The 27,736-nt window shown below is 41.2% G+C and overlaps 1 protein-coding gene across 1 annotated transcript; it reads left to right on the top strand.

Moving 5' to 3' along the window:
- Window positions 1–24,601: 24,601 nt before the first annotated feature.
- On the top strand, window positions 24,602–26,491 carry LOC120793631 (leucine-rich repeat-containing protein 4C-like). Its single transcript, XM_040133881.1, has one exon. It carries the CDS (start codon window positions 24,602–24,604, stop codon window positions 26,489–26,491), a length of 1,890 nt encoding a protein of 629 aa, XP_039989815.1.
- The last annotated feature ends 1,245 nt before the right edge of the window (window positions 26,492–27,736 follow it).

Here is a 27,736-nt window from a genome sequence, read left to right as displayed (position 1 = left end):
GAAATATGATACATCTGTCCAGATTAAGAGGAACACCGTTTCAGGACAGACACACTGCTATAGTTTTTTTGTTTGTTTGTTTTTTCCCTGATGCCATTTTTAAATGCTTTGAAAAATACAAGCAGAATTCCATCCATCTCCATTTTATGGAGTGGCAGCGGAAATCTCAGACGCAGACATTTCCAAACCTGAGTGTATACTGTATATCCAAAATCATGTGCATGGCTCAACAACGCTTGGGTTAAGCAGAAAACTATGCTTTGTGTGAGTCGGGTGCTTAATCAATTATTAAAGAAATTTTGATAACTGATTGAGTCACTGAAAAATTCACTGGTACCTGCTTCTCAAATGTGTTTAGATCATTGTCAATATGTAAATATGTTTGGGTTTTGAAGACGACACATTTTTCACTATTTTCTTTCATTAAACAGATCGATTGATTGATTCATCAAGAATGTAATCAGCAGATTAATAAATAATGAAAATCATCATTAGCTGCAGCCGTGGTTTATAAGCTATAATTATTTATGTAATTATTTGTTACATATTTATTTGCAAGCTTGTCTAACTACCCCCTGCTGCTTGGACTTTAATTATCCAGGCAGGGAATACAGACACAAACTAAAGGGGAGTGCCAAGTCTTTATCTCACTCACGCCTTGGTAATGCAGACCCCCATCAATAATAACGTTAGAGACACTGGCACCGCTTGACTAACCCTCCTACCAATTGCGGTGCGGTGTTTTTATTTGGCAGGTCATTTCACCTGATTGGATAAGGATGCTTCACTGTCCTGGTGTCCAATCAGGCTACAGAATCACTCTATTCATTCCTTGATGACAACGGATGAACAAGGGTGCAGAGCAGGTCAGCCGGAGAACAGCGTCAGTATACCTACTAAGAATAAACTGTTTTTTTTAGCTCTACCACCGTGTATTGATGCGTCAGTCCCGTGGGTTCCTAAAATGCTTTCGAGAGGGAAGGATTTCATCCCAACCCAAAGAGGAGCGTGTACCCTTTCAAATGACGCGAGCGATGGAAATCATCAAACTCATTCCATCATTTAAGTAGCATGCTGGTTTCATAATGCATTCTCAATAGATCATACCACAACTAGGGCTGCAACGAACAATTACTTTCATGATCAATTAATTTTGTAGATTATTTACCATATAAATAAATGAACCCTTTTGGTCTAATTTCCTAAAGCCAGAGTTGCCATCTTTGAATAGTTTTGACAAAGAAAAGCATAAAATCCTCACATTTAAGAAGCTGAAACCATCAAATGTTTGGTATCTTTGCTTGAAAAAAAAATTACTCAAGCATTAATTGATTATCAAAAAATTGTTGACTGATTTCCTGTCAATTGCCTAATTGTTTCGGCTGTCAAAACTAAACAAATCTCATTTCACGGTAGAACAAATTATTATTGCAACAATTATTAAACAATTGAACAATTAAAACAATTATTCAGCCATTGCCCAATAGAAAACTCTCAACTTTTTTGATAATTGTGTAATAATTTAGGTCATGTTTCAAGAAAAAAGGCCAAACTGTCTCTGCTTTTAGCTTCTTAAATGTCCCCTTTCTACGCCGTTCTCTGTCAAGTTTGTTCGTAAATTGAATCTTTGGGTTTTCCATTGTTGGTTGGACAAAAGAAGCTACTTGAAGACGTGACGTCAGGCTCTGAAATGGACTGTGATGGGCGTTTTTAACAATGTTTTGGTCAAAATAGTCCACAGATAAATTGATAATGACAGTAATGTAGCGCTAAAAATTACTGCTGTGCAACTGACTGAAACGATGCCAGAAAAGCGTCAATATCTATATACACTAAACTGTCAGTATTCCCCAGTCCCGTTGTCTCATTCTTGGGTTGGGGTGATATGTAGACTATGTATCGTGAGTCATTTAAAACAGAGTAGAGCAGCTAGGCTAAGGGGCATATGGCCATGTTGGCTTTAGGCAGGGTAAACGGATGGGCAGAGACTGTTGGTGCATTCGCCGATCGGCTCCTCGTCATGTTTCCGTGGCGTTTCTACAGCGAGCACACTGTTTATCCAACAGCGCTAAATAAAACAGTACAATCAGATTTTTTTTACTCCATGTTAGGGGAAGTTGATGTTCCGGGGAATTAGGGCCGTCACACTGTAAATACCGTTTGTCTGTGCATTCGGATGAGAGGGCCGGAGTGAAAAAGATAGGCAGAAGCAGAGGAAGAGCGCTTGTGATCCGCTGAAATATCCTTGGCGATGAAAGACGCCGGATTCACACGTTATTCACGGACAGTTTGTACCAACACTAACATTCTGCTAAGGCTATGATCCGCTGTGATTGGCTAAACGTACTAGAGAAAATGCTGTCGCAGAACTAGAGAGCTGACAACGGGCTGTGTGTGTCGACTGTTGATTATGGGGAGAGCCTGTGGTTCCATCTATTTCATATTCATGAGCCAAATGGTGCACCATGTAATATTCATGAACAAATTAGACGTTCAAAACCCCAGTGCGAGTGACGCCGTATGCAGAATGCATAGGGACTCATAAACCTAACTTTCACTTGAAACTCTTCCACCTTTTCCTTGCTCCGTGCCCAAATTTGAATCTTGTTTTCACACATCACAGATCCTGGTGCTGCGTCCCCTGTTGAAATGAGCTGCTGATGCTGAATATATGCCAGAGACTTTTCGGTGGTACAAAATTCTGGGCTTCTGTCCTTACAGCAGTTTCCACCGTCTACGAGCCGTGATAAAACGAAGGCAGTTTTCTTTTTCTTTTAAAAAAAAAAAAAATATATCCTGTTTACTGTACCAGAGGTTGAGAGCCTGCTGGCTTGTAAGAGACCGGCTTTGTTCTGCCTCTCTGATCAGCTGGCTTGCTAGCAGTTGGGACGGAGCAACAGAAGTGTGTCCAATCAAGTTGAGCCCTGTTTTAAAAGGCCCTGCAGTCCTTGGGCAGAGGCCGCGTTTATGACCCAAAATCGAGGAGACAAGCCTGGCCCTCTTCCAAGCCCTCCAGCTCATATATTCTGTTTGAGCATATCCAGAGGAGAGTACAGCACTGCAAGGAGGCCCCGCGAGGCACCTGTACATGTGTAACTGACTGTGTGTGTCTGTGTAAACAGTATGTAGGATGAAGGTAGACCTTGTTAATCTTCGAACCTGCAACGATTATTTTCTTTTTTTCTTTTTTTCCCCCAGCGTGGACTTGGGTGGGGAAATAGCAATACCAGTGAAAACATATTAGATGTACTGATAAGAGAAGGTGCGCAGCGTAACAGAGGAGCTGTTCTATGGGGTCCGGAAAAAAACGTGTACACAAAAGACCAACAGAATACTGTCACTCAGCCATAATAAAGACGTTCTTCTCAGCGTTGCACGAAATTACCTTTGACTTCGGTTCGCAAATTAATAAGCACCCCATTTACATCAGCCCGATATGAAACTACTGTAGTTTTTGAGGTTACAATGCGTTTCGTCAATTAATGTAATGGTGTGGATTTATAGCACATATCGCCCATTAGGGGATGAGGGTGTTTTACACCGCGGCGGGTCTTATCTGTTCCAGAGCTGATCCTTAAACTGAAGGTCACATACGCAATTCAGCGACTTTGTGTATCTATTTTGAACAGACCCTTTGTCTATAACTGATGGCACATTAAACAGATCAGATGTGGTTACTGACCAAAATACGAAACTCCTTGCAAGTATCATAACTTAACGTTGGGTAATGGCCTGCAGAAATGACACAGTGAAGGCACTAAATATAAATTTCATACCTTAATTACTACATTTCAAAGATTAAGGACTAGTTTTACTACAGAAATGTTTCTACCTCGTGTCATCCATCTTTTCAATTCTTCAAGATTCTCCTTTTCAAACGTGACACAAGCCCTACAGAGAGCCAAAGTCACATCGGTGTCGCCGCTATGACGGGAACGTTGGCTGGATGCAGACTCTGAGTCAGCCTCCTCACCTGTTTCTTTGTGTTCCTGCGCTGTAAAGGTTTGTTTTTCTTTGAGTGGATCCAGGCCAGCATGGCCCACACTCACGGTGATCAATAGGCATTAGCTTGGAACAAGTGTTTTGTCACGTAGGTTGTTCGGCGAATGATTGGCAGCTCTCTGCTTCACTCAGACATCAACATGAACCCTTCCTGCACCCGACAGAGCGAACACACTCAACCTGAATGAATGAGCGAGCCGCTGACTGGGCTGTCGGTGCTCAATGCTTGGGGATTTTCAAATTTCAAAAACACTGCGGCTCTTCGGGAGCTCTGAAATTATCCATCAAAATATGTTTCTAGGTCAATCAGGAAGTTCCCCACTGAGATTTATAATGTTTAAGTTTACTCTATATCTGTCAGACCTACTGTCAAACAGTGGCTCACAAGGATCGGGACTTTCTAGAGCAGGTTCCAGGTCTGATCAATGGCATCGAATCCGAATCCACATCCTATGGTGGAGCCCGCTGCTTACTTAGACCTTATTTTTCAGGAGATCTAGATCATTTCTCCGGAGAAGACTCCCCGCTCTGTTGGCCTCACTGAACGACATAAACACAAAGCACACTTGTGGCCATTCAATTGAAATGAAAATGAGAGGCCACTGTCTAAATGTTTTTTACATTGGTTTTTTGTTCATAAAAAGAACGAGGAAAGAACAAAAAAGGTATAATATGAGATTCTAAGATTAACAAATCCAGGTATCCGGGTCCAAAGTAGAACTGCCTACTGGAATCTCACCCAGCCCAGTTTGGGAGGCAGGGACTCACGTCATTATGCAAGTGCAGAATCTGCTGATTGGTCTGACGTGTGTTCTGTTCAGTTTATTAATTCAACAGGTTGACTGTTACGCACCTAATCTGGCTGAACTAAATATTCATTTGCTCGTTGTCTTTGTCTGTTTTGAAACTTTTTGATAGAAAAACATTAGCCTGTTTGCCCTATTAAAGGCTGCAAATCAGTCGGTGTGCTCCGGTTGTTTTTCTCCTCTGATGTGCCTGTTTTATATTTGATCGGGCTGAGTTCGGTCTCAGTAGGTGTTCTTCGGGCTTAAATCTTGCAGCAAAGACCGAGACTGCAAGATGTAATCTGGCTTTTTATGGTTGGATCCGAACACTGGTTCTGTCGCTCTCAATAACAGAAGTGTTTTTCATTCCAGTTCCTACATCCATATTTCAAATGCAACTGCAGCTGAATTGATTTTCTTTCACGCCTCTATCGCAGTTTCCAACCCGTTCTGCAACACTTAATGAGCTTCAGACCAATTTACGCCTGACTTTCCATGTCAAGTTACACAGATGTATACTCGTAGAACATGTATGTTCCCTGTGCAGTCCCCGTTGTTGGATTACAAAGTGGAACAATTGCTAACTCCTCGTGTAGCATGTTAAACATATTAAATGATTAAGTAGTTGATATTCATGTGCGGCTCTCTGTACATTAACATTGTCTGAATTGTAAGGTACAATACAGTGAATAGGAATTTGCACAACAAAGACCTGGCCTATCAGTGACTGGGGAGGCAGAGAATATGGCCGTGGACTCTGAGATGTGCAACAGGAGGAATAATTTAATTATTGAAAGTCTTGTGGGCTCCTTCCCCTGCTTTCCCCCACGGTGTTCAAGGTTAATTGTCATAAGTTCGGCCCAATCTATCACCAAGGCACAAGGGAGGGGACCAGAGGAGAGACACCACACCAAAATTCAATTTTATTAAGATGAGTGTGCATTCAAGCAATATTTTCCATTAGGCATTGATTCCTCAGCGCAGGCTACCTTCAGGCAGCTTCGTAGAGTTGCTACAATTTTCTACATACAGTACATTACTACTCGTCCCTGCTTCTCGCCAACATCACAGCCAGCAGAGAAAGCAATACCACACATCTATTTTAGAACCAAATGTAAATAAAAGTTAATTTGAAATGTCTTCTGAACCGTATCCTAAACTAAGGCCCTCGGCTGTGACATTAACAAAGGTGTTTGGCATTGCAAAGGCGCCGGAGATAGACGCAGACCATTCCAGACACCGGCATGTTAGCGTGCCTCCGTTGTTTAGAGGATTGCTTTAGTAATACCATCTGTATTCAGAAGATGAACACCCACTTTTACACCAGGGCATAGAGAGGGAGAAGAGTAACAGCGACTTCAGCCAACATCTGTCGCTTTCTCTCTATCTTCCGTTTACTCATCCACTAGTCGCTTTCATCCACTTAAAGTAGTGACACAAGACTGGATATGTTAATTCAAGAAACAATTCGGTCTTCAGAGCGAATGGGAAGGAAAAAGGCATTCATAAACATAGACCACGAACTGCTACAAAACAGAACAATGATTGGCTGTTGATATTAAACGCTTAGTAAGTCATTTGTTCCTCGCCATTTATGGAGTGAGCTCCGCCACATACAACAAGAAATCCAGTAAACAAAATCTACACATGCAATGTGCCACGTAGAGATTAAGGTTTAACAATAGTTATGAAATGAAAACCTCGAATTCTTTATTTAGAGGTTCCAGGAGGTGCAAACTGGAGCTGAAACGATTAGCCCATTAATCAGTTAGTTAGTCAACAGAAAAATAATCTACAACTATTTTCTGACAATCAAATAATCAGTTCCCTGTTCCAGCTCATGCTCTCATGCTCAAATGGGAGGACTTTGTTGCTTTTGTGGTCTTATGTGATTGTAATGGCCATTTTTCACTATTTTCTGGCTTTTTTTTTTTTTTGGACCAAGCACTTAATGGACAGTTAGTTGCAGCCCTTGTGCAAACTGTTTTGTATTAAATGATTAAGTTTTGCAACTTTGTTTTGGCCGAAAACATATGCAGCTCCACCACCAATGGCTACTTGTCTAATGCTATAAACTCAGTTCCACACATTACATAAAAAAAATTTAAATGGTACAAATTCGTTACAAATCAAGATCCGAAAAAGCAAGTACGCGAGAACGTAGCTGTTATCCAGCAATTTCCATAAATCAGTTCTGCATCCAGCAAACCTGGGTCCACTGCCACCCACACAAACACATCCTAAATGCACAACGGTGAGGAAGCCAGAAAATTAGCCATCTCATAGTGACACAGGGCGTAGATTGAAACCAAACGCCCACGGAAGGCTGGTGAAAGAGAAAATAAGTCTGCATGTGTTGCATAATTTATATGCATGAAATCGTTTTTGGTTTGAAAGCCTTGTTTTGCATGGTCACGTAACATAAGGAACTTAACATTAACTACAGTTGGTTGGGATGTCGGCAGCACAGAGGGACTTGCTATTGGGAAGACTATTACTGTAAATTAGACGGTAAGCAGCTAAACATAATTACTTGAAAAGATAAAGCCCACATTTCAACTCATTGAGTTGTTAGAGAAAACCCAATGAAAACGCTCTATCATGTAACTAAAAGGCTCTGATCATTAGATCGGTGACAAGCTTGCGAACGGAGATCCTGCCAGCCCCCCGGTTTGATTTCGCCTTGACCTTCTCTTTTATCATGTCGTGTCATGTAGACACAGGATGATGTTCCGTCTGACGGTCAGATCTCCCGCCCCCCCCCCGCAACACTTTGTGGTATGTACGGGAACCGTTTGTACCGCAGGCCTGTTACCGATGCTAAACGGGGTAAAAGAGGCAGAAGATGTAAAGTTTTCTGTTGACACAGCAGTCACTCGCTGCTGTTTAGGAGACAATTTGTGCTCATAAATGTGATGAGATCACCCCCCCCCGGTTTTGTTGACGGCAGTTTGGATGATAAATGATTGTTGCTTTGTCCAAAAAACAGGGACCAGTCTGTTTTGTTCTTCATTGTCCCCCTTCATCCTTAAGTGCTTTTCATCTTTGGAAGGCAGTTCCAATCCTCACTCTACTTTTGGCTTATTTGGCAGTTATTTCGACGTTTCATAATTTATGGAGTTTTGTTTTTTTTCCCCCTTACATTTTGTGCTTGTGTAATTTGTTTGTCTGTAGGTGTCATCCTTTTTTATTGTGTGTGTGTGTTAGTTCATTCAAATGGCTGCTAACTGCCCGGGTCTTCCTCGCTTTATTCCAAACAAGCTGTTGCTGTTCAAAGAAAAAGCAGTGGCATCATTTTCAGGAGTTCTCTGTCCTATAAGACCTACAAGACACAGAATGCTTATAACTTAACATATAAGGTATAAACCGATCAGCCGCAACTTTAAAACCGGCACCTTGTTTTAATGTTGTGGCTGATCAGTGTATGTTGAATCACTACTTTATGGTATGAAATCTCAATAGAGAACAAAACACGTTGTTAATTGTTACTTTAGGTTGTGATGTGATCTGAATTGGTAACAGCAGGCTGCCATTGACTTTGTTGTGGACTGGTTTTGTGTTAAAAGGCGATGAATTTATAGGTTGACATGCATGTGTGCAGATGGTTCAAAAAGATTTCAGCATCTGTATGGGGTGCTTGTTGCACATCTCCGTTCCGGTAGGATTCTGGCTCGGTTCTCATTCACAGTCAGTCTCCTTTCATAAAAGGAGGAGCCTGAATAATACCTACCACACACGCACGCAAACGCACGCCCACGCACACGCCCACGCACACACACTAGCCACTGCAAGACTTTTAACAACAGATAATAATAATAAAAAAGAACCTGGAGGTTGATAGCCATTGATCTGAACCACCTGCCAGAGAGACAATTAGTCTATTGGTTGGAATAAACAGGCGCATCGCAGAGACACACACACACACACAGTGCGGGATTATTTTGACTCCAACCTTTACCGCAGCTATCAGAACAAGGCCAAAACAAGCAACTCTGTTGTTCAAATATAGCTCAAACAAGCAACTGTTTTTTTTTTCCCCACAGACTGAACAGGGGGATGATCAGTGCACCCTATTTTAGTTTACTATTAATTGACATGACTTTATTTTGGTCTCGTAGTGTTTTCAAGATCAAATAAACATGCTTGTACGTGGGGTTTTTTCCTCTTTTCTTTTTTTTTTTCTTCTTTTTTAATGGGGCACGGCATACATTTTTGTATCAGGTTTTTTATGCACATACTGTCTGGGTTTTTAAATCAAATGCAGCACAACAGCTGTATCTTTCTCAAAAAACATGGAAACATGCAAAATGAGTTGCAAGTGCTTTAATTAAAAATGATTTCTTCAGACAGACTGTACAATAGACAGGCTCTGGCTTGTTTGTTATTTATAGATCATATTGCACTTTTGCATATTTCTATTTTGGATTCATGTCAGAAAGACGTCACCCCATGTACTCACTGCACTGGAAGAGTACCGGCAGCAAGTTGCACCCTTTAAAGACGTAAACATGATTTATAAAACCCTGAAGTATGAGTGCTAAAAAACAGCCCTCTTAAATATTGCACATAGAAAACCAGTCTGCTCTTTCCATTTTGGAGCAGGCCCTGATTTTAATTACTATACATGGTGAATTAGCTAATGAATAATGAATGGATTCCTCACACTAAGTGCTCTGACTGCTAATGCACTTGCAGTTCTCTCACTCTACAACCCCGTCACACACTGTCAATGTTGCTTTCTGATTATGCCCCCCCCCCTTCCTTCTCCACGTCGGATTCACACACACAATTTCTTCCCATCTCTGCTTTTCTCACTCTCACTCAGATTTGATTAGATTTTCCCCTGTAAGGAATTATTTAGTGATGATAGTAGAGAATGAAACGGAGACAGAGAACGGCTCCAGGATAGAGGGAGACAGATAGTGGTTCTCCGGGGAGTGAGGGAGAAGGACAAAGGTGCTTCGAAGAAAGAGAGTGGAAAAAGCCGGAGGACGGAGGTGTAGTGGAGCTGCAGATGTGGAGAAAAGAAGCGGAAAAAGACAATGTGCTCTGTGTGCAAAACATCAAACTCCGCGGAGTTGAGATTAAAAAAAACCTCTAGAAATATCTATAGGAAAATATATGTAATACTGAATTATACAAGCAGAGGCTTGTGTGTTTTACCCTGCTAGGGAGAACATGTAAACTCCAGACGCCAAGGTTCTGTGTGGATTTTTTTTTCTACCCACCATTTTCTACTGTATCCGTTCCTCCATGTGCTCCAGTTTCCTCCCACAGTGCAAACACATACAGGTTAGGTGAACTTGAGACTCTAAACTGCCTGTAGGTGTGAATGTGTTCGTCTGTCTATACGTGTTAGCGCTGCGATAGACTGACGACCTGTCTGGGGAGGTTCTCACCCAGTGCATGATGGGACAGGCTCCGGCCCCCTAGAGCACTGGATGCAACAAGTGATGAAGAAAATGGATGGATGGATTTGGGGACAGTATAACTATAATTGATACATTCTCAATTAATTATTTAAAGCTGCTATAGTCAATATTTTTATATCAACAATGGCTCAAATGACTATATGTAACGTGACAAGTGTCGCTCGCAGTAGTGATGAAGTCCGACTCTGCAGTTCCTCTCAGCTCTATGGAACGCTCCAACATCTTTCAGCTCACTGTTTCGAATCTTTTCGGCCCACAATTTTACCACCGCTCTCTTTAGCGTCGACCACTTGTTTTTTAGCAAAATAGCTCAAAAAAAAAAAAAAAAACCCCACCGTGAACTACCTGCCCAGCACCAAATGGCAGACAGACAGACAGACAGTTAGCGACTAGCTGGTGAAAAGAGCGGAGCATTTAGCGGCCATAGGGGCCGTATATTTTTCCTCGGGTCTCGGTGGAGAGCCAAGGAAGAGTGAATATTGAACTTATATTCATCAGGTGTCCAGAAACACAACTCCAAATGAATGCCAAAGTTTCTCCATATCTGCTGGATGTATAAATAAACAGCTGCTATGTAATAAATTCACCATATCCACTAAGGCGATAATACGTCAGTGCTGTTTTCATAACTTGTTTCTGCTGCCCTTGAGTTATTGCATGTTTCAGGCATTTCTCAAAAAAAACAAAAAAACAAAAAAACGAATCCCATCTTTACACAGGACCTCTGGAGCTCAGCCAGAGTGACCACCGGTTTCTTGATCACCTCTCTTACCAAGGCCCTTCTCCCCCGATTGCTCAGTTTGACCGGGCAGCCAGCTCTAGGAAGGGTCCTGGTTGGTCCAGAGTTCTTCCATTGAAGAATTATGGAGACCACTCTGCTCTTGGGAACCGTAAATGCAGCAGGATTTTTTTTATTTTTTTTTTGTAGCCTTCCCCAGATCTTTGCCTCAACAAAATCCTTTCTCTGAGCTCCGCAGGCAGTTCCTTTAGCGTCACGGCTTCATGATTTTTGCTCTGGTATGCATTGTCAGCTGCGAGACCTTATATAGACAGGTGTCCAAATCACTTCCAATCAATTGAATTTACCACAGGTGGACTCCAATCAAGGTGTAGAAACATCCCAAAGAGGATCAAGAGAAATGGGAGGCACTGGAGCAACATTTCCCAGCAAAGGGTCTGAATACTTATGCAAGCCTGATATCAGTTTTTCCTTTTAAATTAATTTGCAAAAAAATTCTAAAACTTTGTTCGTGTTTTGTCATGATGGGGGTATTGAGTCTAAGTTGATTAGGGAACAGCTGCTCTTTTTTATTATTTTAGCATAAAGATGCAACTTAACAAAATGTGGAAAAAAAATTGACCAGGCAGAGTGTAGCAAGATGCAGGAGAGAGACTTTCAGCACAGGAAAGACAGGCAACACAAAATCGTGAGACGGGACAGGCCCTGAATTTAAGAGAGAGCTGCTACTACTGCTCTCATGAAAGGGTTTGTTTTAGTCCGGTCCATTTTTCTCGCTGGTGTAGTTAAAAGGCGAATCGCACATTGAGCAGGTGGTTTGTGGGAGGTAAAAGTCGCCGCGCGCCACTGATGCTTAAAATCGAACAGTCGAGAAAGGGGAGGAAAAACGAGCAACCTCAGACGAATAATAATCAGCACCGCAGCGGCCGGGCAGTTCCGCCTCCGGGCAGCCAGGTTTAAATATAAACAGTGTCAAATGTGTAAAGGTAACCCAGGGTAATGTAAACGTGGGATTAAAGCCCAAGGTTAACAAGTTCAAGTGTGAAAAGACACACGCACTGTAACACGATGTTTGGACTGTAGGGCACTGGACCTGTGCTGATTAACAACTGCAGCATGATTCACGAGGGTAAAATTAGTGTCTTATTTTCCCATGGAGTGGAATTCACACCACCACCCCCCTCATCGCCCTCATCACTGTGCTAGAGTAACAGGCCCACAGTTACGTATGTTCACTTTAGAGTATGACTATGTAACACATCACAAAACTAAAGAATTGGAAAGGCAGACAAAATAAGCAAAGTTAGCAAAACTTAAAGAATTAAAAAAAAACCTCACAGTTGCATTTTAGAGACTCTAAAAGGCTGTTGCAGGAGCTGTGCTAAAAGTTGTTTTCCCCATAAAATGTTTCCTGACAGTCTCTTGTGCAGTAATTACATCAGAAAAAAAAAAAAAAAAACATCTTCGTGGATTTAATCATATTCAGATTTTAAAATGCTTTATAAAACATTTAATGGGATTTCAAAAAATTGTCATACTGTGCACTGAGCAGAGATAAAACTAGTTTTGTGATTTATTATGGTATAAATACATTATTTAAGTTGTTATGTATGACAATTTGCTTGTGAAATGTCAAAAAAATAAAAAACAACACCACATAAAACATAAAACGACAAACAGAAAGGACAAACAAGGACAAACCAACGGGGAAACACATTTTTTGGGGGGGATACAAATTTTGGCACAACACCAATCCCGAACAGCTTATTAGCATGCAAGCTGAGACTTCGCAGTATGAACAAATAATGAAAGAAAAACAAGATGGACTACCTACTGTGTGCTGTCAGCACTGGCTACACACAATCAATCAGCCATCAGCTGTTAGAAAACTAACACAATCCTTTACCTAGCACAACCACAGCTAGTGGATTCAGCAGCTGGCTTGGTAGATAATAAAACTTAATAACACTTTCTCCACCACCATCAAAATAAGAGGTAATGATCATCATCGTCTGCGTAAAGTACAAGGTTAAGAGGGTACATTATGTTTGTGCTGCAGCATTACAATAAATCCCAAGCCTTCCAAATGACCTTGCATAAGCAGAACAATAACATGGCTCATAGTGATGATGTGTGATCCTCTTGGTAGATCTGAGTCTTGTGATGTACTGTGTGTACAGTGTGCATCCATCTTTTTACAAAAACTGTTGACTGCCACTTGAATAATTGCATTTCCCCCGCTTTGATTCCTGACTGACTTTAAGACGGTCTCCCACCGAGCGTCATGCGTTCGCTCCTGAATTATCAGAGCAGATTAACAGAGAGAAAAGAAAAGAGACGAGAGGAGAAAGGAAAAAAAAAAAAAATCTAAATCACACCACTGAGAAAATGTCTGCTCCTCAGCTTTCATTTATTGAGTCCAAATATATTTGATGGTGGTTATTTTTAAACAGACCTTAATCCTCTGCTCACTCCTCATTGTGAGGTAGATAATTATAGTAATCTGGTCGAAGGGAATTTAATTTTCTAGCTGTAAATCGTTGCAGTGGGATGGACTAGTTGCTTTATGGAAGGAATTTATAGTGTCCTACAGTTTTGACAGTTACATGACATATATGCAACATGGAGCATTGCTCAGGATCCCATTTTGAGATACTAATTAGCACTACTGGCACCAGATACCCATATGATGCAACATGGCATACAGAAGGCATATATTTTAAGAGGAATAGCTGACAAGGACCCATTGTTCTTTTTCTTCTATATAGACCAGGTGAATAAATTGCCTTCGAAGTAGGACAACCTAATGGTACTCTTCTAATATTCATTTCAAATAAAAAGCTTTCCCCCTACTTCTAGAAGTCTTGCGTCTTATGTTGGGAATTTCTTCTGCAGATATTCTAAGTAGAAGAGGTTTAAGATGGCCCTCCCATTGTAGCCATACAGGAAGATCTTGTAATGTACTCGCAGTTCTTGTCCTGCCCTTGAGCAAATCAGCGATTCCCCACTGACTCGCTGCCAGCTCCGGGGGCGCTCTGTGTGAAGATGACCCCACACTCTGACCTCCCTGGAGGGAGCAAAGTGAAAAGAGAGTTTCACTGCGGGGATCAGTAGAAGTATCACCACGTTATCACTTTATTCAAGTCAGTTAAGCAAATTGGGAAAGAAAGGCTTAGCTTGAATTTAATCCTTGACCGAGATATGCAGGCGTCTACTGTATGTATGTGTAATTCTCATGTGAACGTGTGTGTTTGTGTGTGTAGCTCTTGCAGGATTAAATATGATCATGAGTTGAATATATGCGTGTTCATTTCATCAGTTCCATCTCTGTCATAGACCTGATTCTTACTGCGTAGTATAGAACAATGTATAGTTGGGTTTAGGAGTTGCAGAATATTAAGGAATCGATCCACCTCATGCTCTATGACAAAGCAAAATGACTGATTATTGTTTATTGCTGCATTTTAGTTTTTCAGTGCAATATTTAATTTTTTTATTGATGCGTACACAAAGGTAATTATTCGTAAACAGCCTACTTATAGCCTCACAGGGGCACACGATATGCTCTTTATGGAAGATGATTGGACATGTTTTAGGGACATGTATTTTAGACTATATAGGCCAATTCATATATTAACTTCACAGAAGCTATGTTTCCTTGAAGCTTTTATCTTGGGCATTTTTATGAATCCACACATGTTTATGAGAGCTGCAGCCTGGCCTCCGAGCGGATACACATCTGAACCCGACTGGATTTGTCAGCCCGAGTAATCCATCACTGTTTCTGAAGAAGTTCTGCTCGCTTTACATATTAATGCTTACGGTCATAAGTACCGTGTCAACTAAGGCAAGTCAAGGGGAGCATCTTATTTACTGAACACTGTTTATTGTGACATTTGGTCAAGTCAAGTTAATTCAAAACCAAGCCAAGCAAACAGACAAACATAGACAAGATGCTTTGACTGGCTTTCTAAAGAGGCATATGGCAAATATGGCTTAAAACTGGCATTTGCTTTACAAATCTTTGCAGTATCTTAACGCTACACCAAGCCAAAGCTGATTTTCTTTGCAAAAATGAACCATCACCCACTTTTTTTACAAGACAAACGCCACTTGTGTCACTATAATGATACATCATAAATACTGTATAACCTAAATATTATCTAGGTTCACGTATGTTACCTGTGTTCCAGAAACCGCGCTCATTTTGTAACGTTCTCATTTTATAAACTGACATACCGCCTGCGCGTCAGCATGGGGATATGCGACTACATACGTGGTCTCGGCACTGCGCTTCTTAGAGACGTGAGGGATGACCCCTCACATACTCTCAGACACAGGGCACAATCCACAGAGAGGGTTTCCAATGAGAAACAGCGGCACACTGGTGTGCAGCAATCTTAAACAAAAGAACAAAAGACTGTGCCACGTATGGTGCCATCTGTTGTCAGCATCCTGTCACCCCAACGTGAACACAAAAGCTCCAGAGAGAACTGCCTCCAACTTCTCTTATTCAGTCAATTTGCGAACTAGAATGGCCGGAATTCATTGGCAAATAGCTGTGACTGAACAGAGGACACTCCAGTGAACTAATCCCTTCGAGCACTCTGCATTTTGCAGGGAGCGGCAACCTGCCAAGACTGGCCATTGAAGCTACATTGCTATTGTGCCATTTTTAATACAACACTGTTGTCTTTCTCGCTAGTAACAATGAATAACAGTATTTTGGCCTTTTGGAGGTATTACCATAGAATATCACTACAACGGTGATAGGCCACCGTAGGGTGGAAATCTATATGATTCCTACAAACTGCAAACTAAAACAGTTTTTGGCCCCGGCCATGAACATTTGAAATGTACGTGTTACATCATTAAATACAAACAAATCACATTCTATATGTTATTAACACATTTGAAAGGAGCCACGTTCCACTGGGTGAAACATAAAATGTAACAAGAGCAACACTGTAATGTGGAACCGTTTTAATTAAATACTTAAGAATTGATCTTTCAAACAAAATCAGCGTCATGAGTTCATTCCAAATTCTTTTCAGTGAAATGTTTAGCTACCGTAAGAAGGAAGCTTATGGGGTCTGTGCAGTTCATTATTCTGCCACTGCCACCGGCTGTGTGTACTCACCTACCTAAACCCAGGCTGCCAATGCTTTTATGCCCTGCAGTTGGGGGGAGGGGTGATTTGTTTCCGATCAACAAAAACCAAAATGTTTTGCAGTGCGAGTCCATGTCTCTGGAACCAATTACCAAGACTGTCCCCGCGGCCTGAGTCATGCTAGAATACTTTACTGTGCCATTTTTTTTTCATTTGGCCCAATCAGCCTCGACTCTGCCGCGATGCCCTTCCACCTACAGTTGGCCGATCCTGCAGATCTCTTTTTAGGAACGCAGTCATGGGAGCAGATTGGTGGAATAGACAAGTGACACGCATACTAAGAGCGCCCTCGCATTCAGTCAGTCTGCCACCCAGGGCATCCCGACTTAATCCCATTGCAGAGACCAGACAGAGCCTTGGCAGAGCGCATTTGAACACAGAGGTCCCTGCAGATTATTTAGCCCATGCAATTATCATAATGGAGGCAACATAAGGCAATACGTGAATGGGAACTGAAATATCACTTGAAAGGTGTCTCCTTACCTTCATGCTCTCCCTCTTACCTGTATTGGCACAAGATAGCAACCTTCCTGGACTGACCTGAAATGGGACATGAAATAACATTCAGGATTTCTAAGTTCTAACATTTGATGCTCTTTAACACCCTAACAAAATAGGCAACTCAAGTGCAAATCCCTGGAAAACAGTTGCACTCAGGTATACTCGTTTAACACCAGCTCTACCTACTCAATACGGTTTATTATAACTCCCATTTTACAGATGCAAAACCACGTGTGGCATTTTACAAGCAATTTGCGCAGTAGTTTGATACTTTTAAACCACTCTTATGTCAGGCCAAAAGTCAGTTACGAGTTCTATTAAAACGTTTCTTGTCCCCTCACTAGCCTGCTTCTCTCACTCTCATCCACAGTTTGAAATATGTGTCACGGCAATTTCAAAGCCATTCATTAAACAAAAGCAAATAAAATAGGACTATCACAAGGCAAGACCGCAATCATCAGTCTGTGGGACAAAGTGGCTGGATGGCTGATAATAAAACAAGAGATTTGATTAAAAATGTAGTGTTTTCAGACATAATACCATAGCATACTGCCTGAAAGCAAATTAAAATGTGTGTATAGGTTTTTCTTCCTCACAGTAATTGTCCGTCTGATCATAATTCCAGATGGCAGTTTGATTGCTCTCAATTTTGCCTTTCTTTTAATTTAATCTCATTCCATCGCAAAGTGGAGAAAATGAGCATGATCATCAAAAATCATGATGACTTTCAATAATATGATCGTGCCATCTGGGAGCGCTACTGCCCTGAGGGGATGGCAGACATTAAGCTCAGGTCAGAGGGTCAGCTGTGCCACCTCTTTTCTCATCATATCATGATGAAGAGAGATACTACATTACTGTCTGTTCTCTTTTGTTGGTCGGAGTAAATATGAACCCTTTCTTACCCCACATTCGGCAGGACAATGGCAATAATTTTGGTGATAAATTACCAGGAACATTTTCAGTATATAGTTAGCTGGGTAGGGAGGTGATCCGAGCCACATGTGGCCACATTGTTTTAGCCGCGTGTGTGTTCATGGGTCCTGGGCCACACTGGAGGACCGCCTACTCAACTGAGGTCCTCTGCGTAAGTGAAAGTACGTTTTCATCCGTGTTCTCAAGTTGCGTAACTTGACTTTGCCCACGACATCTGAAAATTTCCAAAAGCTGATACAGATATATTATATAAGTGCTTCAGACATCTTGGGCGATTTGGTTTTCCTGGAACACGTCCAGTCTGGAATACGTCCAGTCTGTATTGTTTTGATATCTTCTTCTTCTTTCAATATCCGGCAGACTACGCACTGGAAGTGCGTTGCTGTCTCCCGCAAGTTAAAAACAACAACACAATTGTTCTTTGCAAACGAAAATGATGTGCGTGTTTATTTGCATATGGGGCGGGGAGGTAAGATCTGATCGCAGGTGGTCACTCCAGACGCACGTGGAGATGCATTCTTGTCCGAGGTGTTAACTGATGTACTTAGAGCTGTGCAATCGTGACCAGATCACCAAAGATGCATGTTAATGCCAGGTGTGAACAGGGACAATGTAACAGTCAGCTTGCTTTTTGTGTTTCTGTGCCCTCTAGTGGGCAAATAGCAATTAATGGAGCTTTAAAATTAAAGGAACCAATGGAGCGTTTATGTGAAAGCTTTCAGAAAGTCCAATTACGTTGTTCTGTTGAAGTCTCCAAAATGAGTATAGAATTGCTTAAAAGGTAGTACATAGAAATAAAGAACATTTTGGCTCTTGCCATCAAGTGTCACTCACATCACACTTTCAGTGAGTTTTACTAAATACGGAGTGTCCCTGCGGTCATTTTAGCATCCTTTACCCTTTAGCTGAGACCCATTCCACCTCTTCACCAACACCCTTGAAGAACATGATCTCAAAACAGCTGAGAGAAAACACCTCAGTGCAGCCCAATAATAGGACCTCGTTTACAAGTTTTTTTTTCTATTCCGTCTGCAGCCGAATTAGTGACTCGAAATGGTCTTTCAACGTAGAATCTTTCACGGATTGCATCTCCTGTGCAATCAGGATGATGTTGCCTCGACTCCGCTGAAAGTTAAATGTTGTAGCTCGACACAGTTGTCCTACAGCCCTTTTGCCAGGAGGCTCACGTTACCTTCCTTACCATTCATTATTAATGAAATATTGTGGCTGCCGTCAGTTGTACTTTGAATGATCAGATTGAAGGAGCAGAAATGGTATGGTTTCATTTTAGTTTCAAAGCTGAGATGATGATTTATCCATTCCCTTTTGGGCATCCCTACAAAGTTATATCCCACAGAGAATTTTTTGTGATATAGACTTAAGCGTATTGCATCATTGGACTATAATTCTTTTCACAAAGACCAGAGCAAAGAGAGGCTGCATTGCTTACACACCCTGTTTAAAACACTCTTTAAACATGCCCAGTTACAAAAAGTCCTTTCTTACAAAGCATCACTCATACAACAACTGGTGTAAACACACATGTTGATGAAGGCAAAAAGCAAATTAAAAAATACATCTATCAGGGGTTAACAGCTAAAGGAAATGACAGATTTGATTATGCCACAACTTCTTTAATCACGATAATATAGCAAGCATTGCGATGCGTATGACAGCTGCAGTAAGGCCTGCACTCTAAACAACATGAACTTACCCTAGTTACAGGAATAGACATGGTTTAAAATTGGCTGCACCAAGCAAGCCAGTGACAATACTAAAAAAAATATTTGTTGGATAACACCATCTCAGGAGAATGAAAAATGTTCAAGAAAATACAGTTTATTTTAGCTGTTCGGAGACTCGTCCGGTCAACCAAAGGGCCATTATTTCTGTTCCTGTAAAAAGAAGAGAGTTTGGCTGGTAAGTCAGCAGCACCCAGCAGCCTCCTAGATTTATTTCCCTAACACCAGCAGAGTACTGAAGCCAAGGTGGGGGAGGGGAATTGTATTTTTTTTTTCAGGTGGAGCAGAACTGGAGAGTGAAGCACTCCCAGTCTGCATGTCCGATTGAGACGGCAGCCGCTAGTTATGATAGCCCCCAGCGCGGGATTTCAAGTACCCCCAGAGACTTACGCACACGAGCACGCAAACATGCACACACACTCCGGCAAAGAGGTAGATTTTTTTTTTTTTTACAAAGTGTTTGATTGAGAAGACTAGCCTTCACTTTAACAACATTGGGCAACACAAACAGATGGTCTCACTCATGAAATCAAATTAGCTGCTTAACAAATCAAATAATTACTGTTCGGTTGTTTACATAAATGCAGGCTAATAATGAATTAATAACTAAGCAGCACAACAACAATCCAGAAATAAAGCAGGATTTTGAACCACAGCACACCCTGTATTGTAAAGCTTATAGCAATGCTGCTGTTGTGTTTTATTAAAATGATTGTTACCTTATTTTCTTAATCTTAATAATAATACTGTATAAATCTGTCATGGCAAGAAAAACAGTCCATCCATCACACGAGACCATATTTTGCAATCTCTTAAACCTAAGACAGTTGTTCACTTAAAGATTAAAAACACAGTTGGCATGTGAGTTAAAACTGATGAATCTGATCTGCAAAAAAACTTGTTTTGGTTTAGGACTGCAATTTAGCATTTTCATTATCAATCAATCTTCTTATTATTTTCCTGATTAATAAATTAATCAGTTTATATATAAAATACTGCAAAGTGCTGAAAAATGCCCTTCATCATTTCCCAGAGCCCAATGTGATGTAGTCAACTGTTTCATCTCACTAACTGTCCAGGGATCCAAAGATTTTTAGGGCCCCATCATTTATGACTCTGAGAAGCTGGAACCAGAGAATTTGGAATATTCTATATATATCTATATAGATATATAGATATATACAGTTTTGTTTTTTGTTTCCAGTAAATTCCATAAAAGACCAAACCAACAGTGGAATTGGTCCTATAAATCCAACTATTGTTTGATTACTGTTTGCTTTAACAAAACTGGATTTTGCTGAAAAAATATTGTTGCCTGCCGTTTAGAAAAGAAACAACGGATTTGTGATCATGAAGGTATACATCTGGAGTGGGAATAAATAGGCTTTGAGCCTGAGAGCCACAGAAACAGTGGTTCTGATGGACTAGCGCACCGTGTTTACTTGGGCTTTCCCTGGTATTTGTTGAAAAACATAGAGCATTCCCAACCTCACCTTTAACATATTATCTTATGTTGGGTTGTTTGTTCGCTGGCTTTGATTCTCGTATACAGTATATATGCTAATGTATTTATTACTACTCAAGGTTTGTCTCATAATTTGAAACCCTGACACAACAAACCTGTTATCTCCTAGGCACATTGTACACAGGTCTTGTTAGACACAGATGGCCTGTGAGGTTACAACATCAGCATAAACGAGGTTAAAAAAAAAAAAAAAAGACATGCAACAAACGTATGCAAATGTAATGAATCAGTAATGTGTTGAATGAATTAGCAAGATGACATTCAGCTCATCAGAAAGGCAGCTTAGAGGCCACAGGCTTGTTTTTTCTATCATGATGCGAGACTTGCCAGATTTCGTATCACTTCACATTTCACCCACTCTATCAATTTCACACTCACTGGATTGACTGCAAATGGCTGTGATCAGTAATAAATAATGTGACTTAATTTACTTTGTTGGCCTTTGTTTTGATGCTTTTTCTTGCCCCAAATATTACAATGAATAATGAGATGAATAAGCAATTTTTTCATGTTCTTCCCAGTGACTTTAGTTATGATATTATTACATATCATGTAGGTCTATGAAATACTCAGCTTTTTGGGGATGTAGGAGGTGAAAAGGATTTGTGATTCCTCAGGCCATATTAAGCAGTATAGTGTAAATATCACCAGGTACTGACTCTGATAATATCAGTATTACAACCCTGTGCCATACATGAGTTTAGCATGCTTACTGCTGAACACGTGACTTTTTTTCTGTGACAGGTGAAATGCAAATCCGGTTGTTTTTTTGTTTTGTTTATTTTTGTCGCTAGGTTGGAATAATCCTGTCGTACATGAAACCAATTCCCCTTAAACTCTGGGGGAAAACGCTAACTATGCCAACAAGCTAAGACAAACATCAAAATCAAAATGTGACAGTAAAGCAAGTTTTTCAATCATGCAACACTTCTTGCTACATTTCAACTTCATAGTTGTATTATCTTCCTCAATTTGACTTGTGTGGAGCAGTTTTAACATATTTCTTCTCATATTCATACCATGAAAATGTGAAACAGAATCTTTTTTTTTTTGGACATGAGGCGTTACTTAATTTCTTGAGTGGTAGACACTCGGTGGTAAACCAAACTGCCAAACCTGCTCCCCTGGTGTGTGGGAATGTACAAGCTAACACATTATGCTAGTTGGAGTAGAATGTCGCAGACTATAATCATAAGTAACAGACTATAATCATCTGACATTGTAATTTAAGTGCTCCGATTCTCTGAAATACCCTGCTTTATATTGGAGTCTCCTTGCTATGTGCACCCTGAGTGAGACATATGTTACCCTAGCACTATTCCATCAAACTCATTACAAGAAATGAATTTGGCAAATCAGAGTGGTGTCAGACATAATGCCAGTAGCTGCTGGTGCTGAAGCAGAAAAGTAAGGGTGGGTGTGTTTTTATGTTGCTGGAAGGATTTTAGATGTAAGCAGCTACTGCTTTCAGTGGCTCTGAATACATTTTGAGTGTGCCTTGATGAAATTAATCCACGCAGTGTTGCACCAACAAAGGGAAGAAGGATGTTTGAAGTGAATTTTTTTTTTCTTCTGCAATATACGTGCCAGCCCTTTATGTAATGAGGCATTATGTGCTGATAAAATGTATTCAGATAAAGTGTTTTATGAAGAAGGCATGTCGCCAAAGATACAATTACCCTGAATGGTAGATCAACACGCTCATTCCTGAATACACTATTTTTCCGTGAGTATTCCAGTGGAAATGTAAATGGGGATGTTTTGTTGACACCTGATCATCTCTATCAGTGAGTTTGTCATGTCTGACATTTTCCTCTCTTCGGTGGCAGCGCAGGGTTGTTGTAATTCCAGCCAGACGAAATGAGCTCCTGCCAGTGGGAGCCCTCATTCGATATGATCCCCCAGCAGAGGCTCGTCACTCCGCAGCCTCTCTACGCCACGGCTGGCTCGGCAGCCTGGCTGGTGCAGCACCAAGCAACATGTAGACTCATTTCTTCTGATTAAGTCAACATTTCCACCTCGGTGTACAGTTTTTACCGTTTAGAAAATACCTGTCACAATATACTCCTTTCTTCTTGCTCGTGGGTTGAGGGAAAGAGATGATCAACAGATAACTTGACTTGGATTAGCTGAAAAGAACCCAGTATGGGAGGTTATTGTTCTTTGCTCTTGGCAAGGGCATTAACTGCACTGAAGAATGGCATCTGCATCACGTAATAGTACAGCTTGACACAGTGCTGTCACATTTTATAATTTCAACGCATATTTGATATGTTTGGTACATAATATGTATTGATTTACGTGTAGGTTACCGTCTTTGTGGGCAGAAGATAATAAGGGGTGATAGCAACACATTGTGCAAGTGGGAGGTACAGGCTGTACTGTATGTGTATGAATGTCTTGGTCTATTTTTATCTTGAGCACACTCAGGCATATTCCTAGACACTTTGGTTGAATGGACTAATCTAATCTAATTTAATCTAATCTAAGATAACAGAGTAACGAGTTTCTTGTTAAGTCACTTGATTTGGGAGATAAATTTAGCTATAGTTATGCAAGGACAATATGAGACCTCTTGATAGTCTTGAATCAGGCTATATGTCAGGCATTTTGGTGTGACAATAAATTGGATTCTGTTTTAGAAACCACAGGAAATTATTCAAAGATAAAATATTTCAATGGCAATAAACAGGCTGTACAATATCTTAGTAAAAAGTCAAGATAGTGAAAAGTAACCCTCATTGTTTTATCACTGGATAACATTTACCAATAATTTTGTCAATGTATTGTTGTGTCTTACATCAAAATATAAGCCATAGCACAATTTCAAGCAAGCAGAGCTGGATTGGTTGTATTTCCTCTTTGTTTGCCAATGTATGTATTTTCTAGGTTGAATTGATTTTTGCATTGTTGACTGATATTATGCACAAATTCCTCACGACACTCAGTATTTGTTTGTGACAATGCAGAGCCACATTCACAGAGTGTAATGCTTTGGTGTCAGTGACTTGTCTTGTCCTGAAACACCTGGGTCCCAGTGACATCAACTGATTGCACTCTCTTTTAAAATTTTCATGACTAAGGCTTTGTGTATTAAATAATTCCAGGCTTAGGATTTCAATGAGTAAAGGGTTTACAGGAAATTCACAGGTCCTGCTCGAAAGGGAGACAGATGCAAAGTTCTCGTTTTTCATTTTCAGTCCCCAGTGTAGCTGTATCGGCTTCTGTTAAGTCTGGAAATCTGGGGAAATCCAGGGTTAAGGAGCTAACAAAAAGCTTTTTATATCACACAGATGGGTAATACTGACAATTAATTGAAGTTTTTAATTCATCTTGCTCTCTTTCTTTTGTCATTCTATGTATGTTGTACTGTATAAACTGTATAAATAGATTAGGGTTGCAGGTAATGATTATTTTCATTACCAATTAATCTGTTGATTGAGCCTCAAATTACATCTTCCAATAGTTTGTTTCATCTGACCAACAGTCCTAATCCCAAAGATATTCATTTTACATTAATGTAAAACACACAAAAGCATAAATTTGCTCACATTTGAGAGACTGAAAAAAACAAATGTTTTTGTTGTCAGTTAATTTTCTGCCAACTAATCAATTCAGCACTTAAAAAGATGTTATATTTAGCCAATGATTACTATAACTCACTACAGCCACATCAACAATGTACTCTCTTCTACTTTATGCGGTTACTAAATATTATTCTCTCTTTTTCTTGTTGTTACAGAGAACTCAAACAGCAGATAAACTATGAATGCTGAACACAATGATCTCCTCCCTCCAGCGCCAGACAATGAGAGGTCGTAGGCTGAAGGGGGCGCTGTCCAACCCCCTCTTTGTGCTGCTTTTGGCCCTTCAGATCCTGGTGGTGGCTGGGCTGGTTCGTGCTCAGACCTGTCCTTCTGTCTGCTCATGCAGTAACCAGTTCAGCAAAGTCATATGCACCCGCCGCAGTCTACGGGATGTCCCAGATGGCATTTCCACCAACACCCGCTACCTAAACCTCCAGGACAACCTCATCCAAGTCATCAAGGTGGACAGTTTTAAACACCTGCGCCATCTGGAGATCCTGCAGCTGAGCAAGAACCACATCCGCAGCATCGAACTTGGCGCATTCAATGGGCTGGCTAGTCTCAACACCTTGGAGCTCTTTGATAATCGGCTCACGACAATCCCCAATGGAGCATTTGAGTACTTGTCCAAGCTGAAAGAATTGTGGCTACGGAACAACCCCATTGAAAGTATACCATCTTATGCCTTCAACCGGGTTCCCTCGCTTCGAAGGCTAGATCTAGGTGAGCTCAAACGTCTCTCCTACATTTCTGACGGAGCCTTCAAGGACTTGAGCAACCTGCGCTACCTGAACCTGGGAATGTGCAACCTGAAGGAGATCCCTAACATCTTACCTTTGGTAAGGCTTGAAGAGCTGGAAATGTCAGGAAACCAGCTCGCTGTTATCAGGCCCAGCTCATTTACAGGATTAGTGAACCTACAGAAGCTGTGGATGATGCATGCCCAGGTCCAAACTATTGAGAGGAATTCCTTTGATGACCTTCAGTCACTGGTGGAGCTCAACCTGGCTCACAATAACCTTACCTTTCTACCACATGACCTCTTCACACCATTGCATCGCCTGGAGCGGGTCCACCTCCATCACAACCCTTGGAACTGCAACTGTGATATCTTGTGGCTCAGTTGGTGGCTGAAGGAAACAGTACCTGCCAATACCAGCTGCTGCGCCCGTTGCCATAGTCCTGCAGTTTTTAAAGGTCGCTACATTGGGGAACTTGACCACAGCTACTTTCAGTGTGATGTTCCTGTCATTGTGGAGCCACCCAGTGACTTGAATGTGACAGAAGGCATGGGTGCAGAGCTTAAATGTCGTACAAGCTCGCTGACATCCATCAGCTGGCTTACACCAAATGGATCATTGGTGACACACGGGGCTTACAAGGTGCGTTTGGCTGTACTCAATGACGGGACACTAAACTTTACTAGTGTCACAATGCAAGACACTGGAACTTACACCTGTATGGTCAGCAATACAGCAGGCAACATTTCTGCCTCTGCTGTGCTTAATGTCACTTCTGTGGAAAACAGCGGGGTGACCTATTTTACCACAGTCACCGTGGAGACCATTGAGACCCCGGGGGATGATAGCCAAACACCGCTTCCCCCATTTGGCTGGGTGTCATCCTCAACAACAAAAGGTACCCCAGTTTCAACGAGGACCACAGAGCGGACTTACACCATTCCAGTTCTGGATGGAGAGGGAGCCCTCAATGGCCTGGATGAAGTGATGAAAACCACCAAGATTATCATTGGCTGCTTCGTGGCCATCACACTTATGGCTGCTGTTCTGCTGGTTATTTTCTACAAGATGAGGAAGCAGCACAACCAGCAGGATCCCGATGGCCCTGCCTCCTCTATGGAGGTCATTACTGTTGAAGAAGAGCTTGCAGGTGTTGCTGCCATGGAGAGACACCTATCGCTGCCCCCTCTGGAGCACTACAACCACTACAACACCTACAAGAGCACTTACCACCACCCTCCTATGCTCAGTACCATACACAGCTCAGCCACACAGGAACCTTTACTGATTCAAGCCTGCTCAAAAGACAATGTACAAGAGACCCAAATCTGATCATTTAATTTGACTAAACATCCAGTATCAGCAGTTTCATACGTGGAGTACAATGGACCAAAACATGAAGATAAAATAAATCAAAATGACATTGACTTGACAGAGTTGATGTCGAAAATGGAGATAAATCAGCATTGGGCAAAGGGACGACTTATGATACTTTAACAAGTGTCTTTACAAAAAACAAAGATTATTTATTAAAAGTATGTCTAGTGGCTAAATGAAGAAAAACAATTTGTGATAGCTTTTTAGCTCATTTTATTTTTCTCTCTCTCTCTCTGTGTAATACTGCACAAGGGAAAGAATGGTTTACTGAAAGTGAAAATGGAATGTATTAATTGCATCTGATGTGAAACCCACTGTAGAAATTGGCCTCATACTGAAAATAATGTAGTGCCATTAATTAAATACTTTAATTTTACCTAATAATAATAACATATTTTGTAGATGGACATTGCTTTAGTTTTTAGAAGCATTTATTTGCTAGTTGTTAAGTAAACCTTGTCCAATTTTGGTAGAGGTTTATGAGACAAAACATAAAATGGGTTTTTTTTTTCATTGCCATCATATTCTAGCTGTCACTCAACATAAAATGAGATCTTTTAATGAGTCAGCTCTGGATGATATCACAGTTAAGCCGGTATGCCTGGAGAGCAAAGCAGCCAAATGAGTAAATGTGCATTTCCCCTGTGGCTCCTAAACAAAAGACATACATCCTTCACTTTAATTAAGATTAAGTTCTTCCTCCCACTCCTCCTCCTGCCTTTTCTTTACACTTCTACCTTAACTACTTCTTTCCTTCTCCTCCTCTCTTCCTCTGTCTCTGAATTCTCCATCTTCCCAGTCTTCCCTCGTTCTGCTTTCTCCACACTCTCGTTTCCTCCATGTCCTCTTGCCTCTTCGATTGTCTCTCCGTCACTTAGCTCAGGCACGTTCCTCACCCCTCGCCATATCTCACTTGACTCGCTTTATCCACCGGCATGTGCTGTACGACGGCAGAATGTTGCTTGGGAAAAAGAAGGGGAGCATAAGGCTGCGGTCTGCAGCCTCCCTGTTAACCCAGTAGTGATCTACGTCCACTCAGTGTCGCGTTACCTTGCCATCACCCCAGGGTCACACGAGCTTGGGCGCTGATAGTCCATCTGTTAGTACAGATAAAGAGGCAAATGAGGCTGCTTTGTAATGTAGTGTGACCCTGTCAGACTAACACAGACGGGGCTAACATTGTCAGTGAGGCAGCTGGGA

The sequence above is a fragment of the Xiphias gladius genome, chromosome 1 (assembly GCF_016859285.1).
Source record: "Xiphias gladius isolate SHS-SW01 ecotype Sanya breed wild chromosome 1, ASM1685928v1, whole genome shotgun sequence".
Classification (NCBI taxonomy): domain Eukaryota; kingdom Metazoa; phylum Chordata; class Actinopteri; order Istiophoriformes; family Xiphiidae; genus Xiphias; species Xiphias gladius.
The sequence above is the reverse complement of the archived record's forward strand: the minus strand, read 5'-3'. Positions and strand labels throughout refer to the sequence as shown.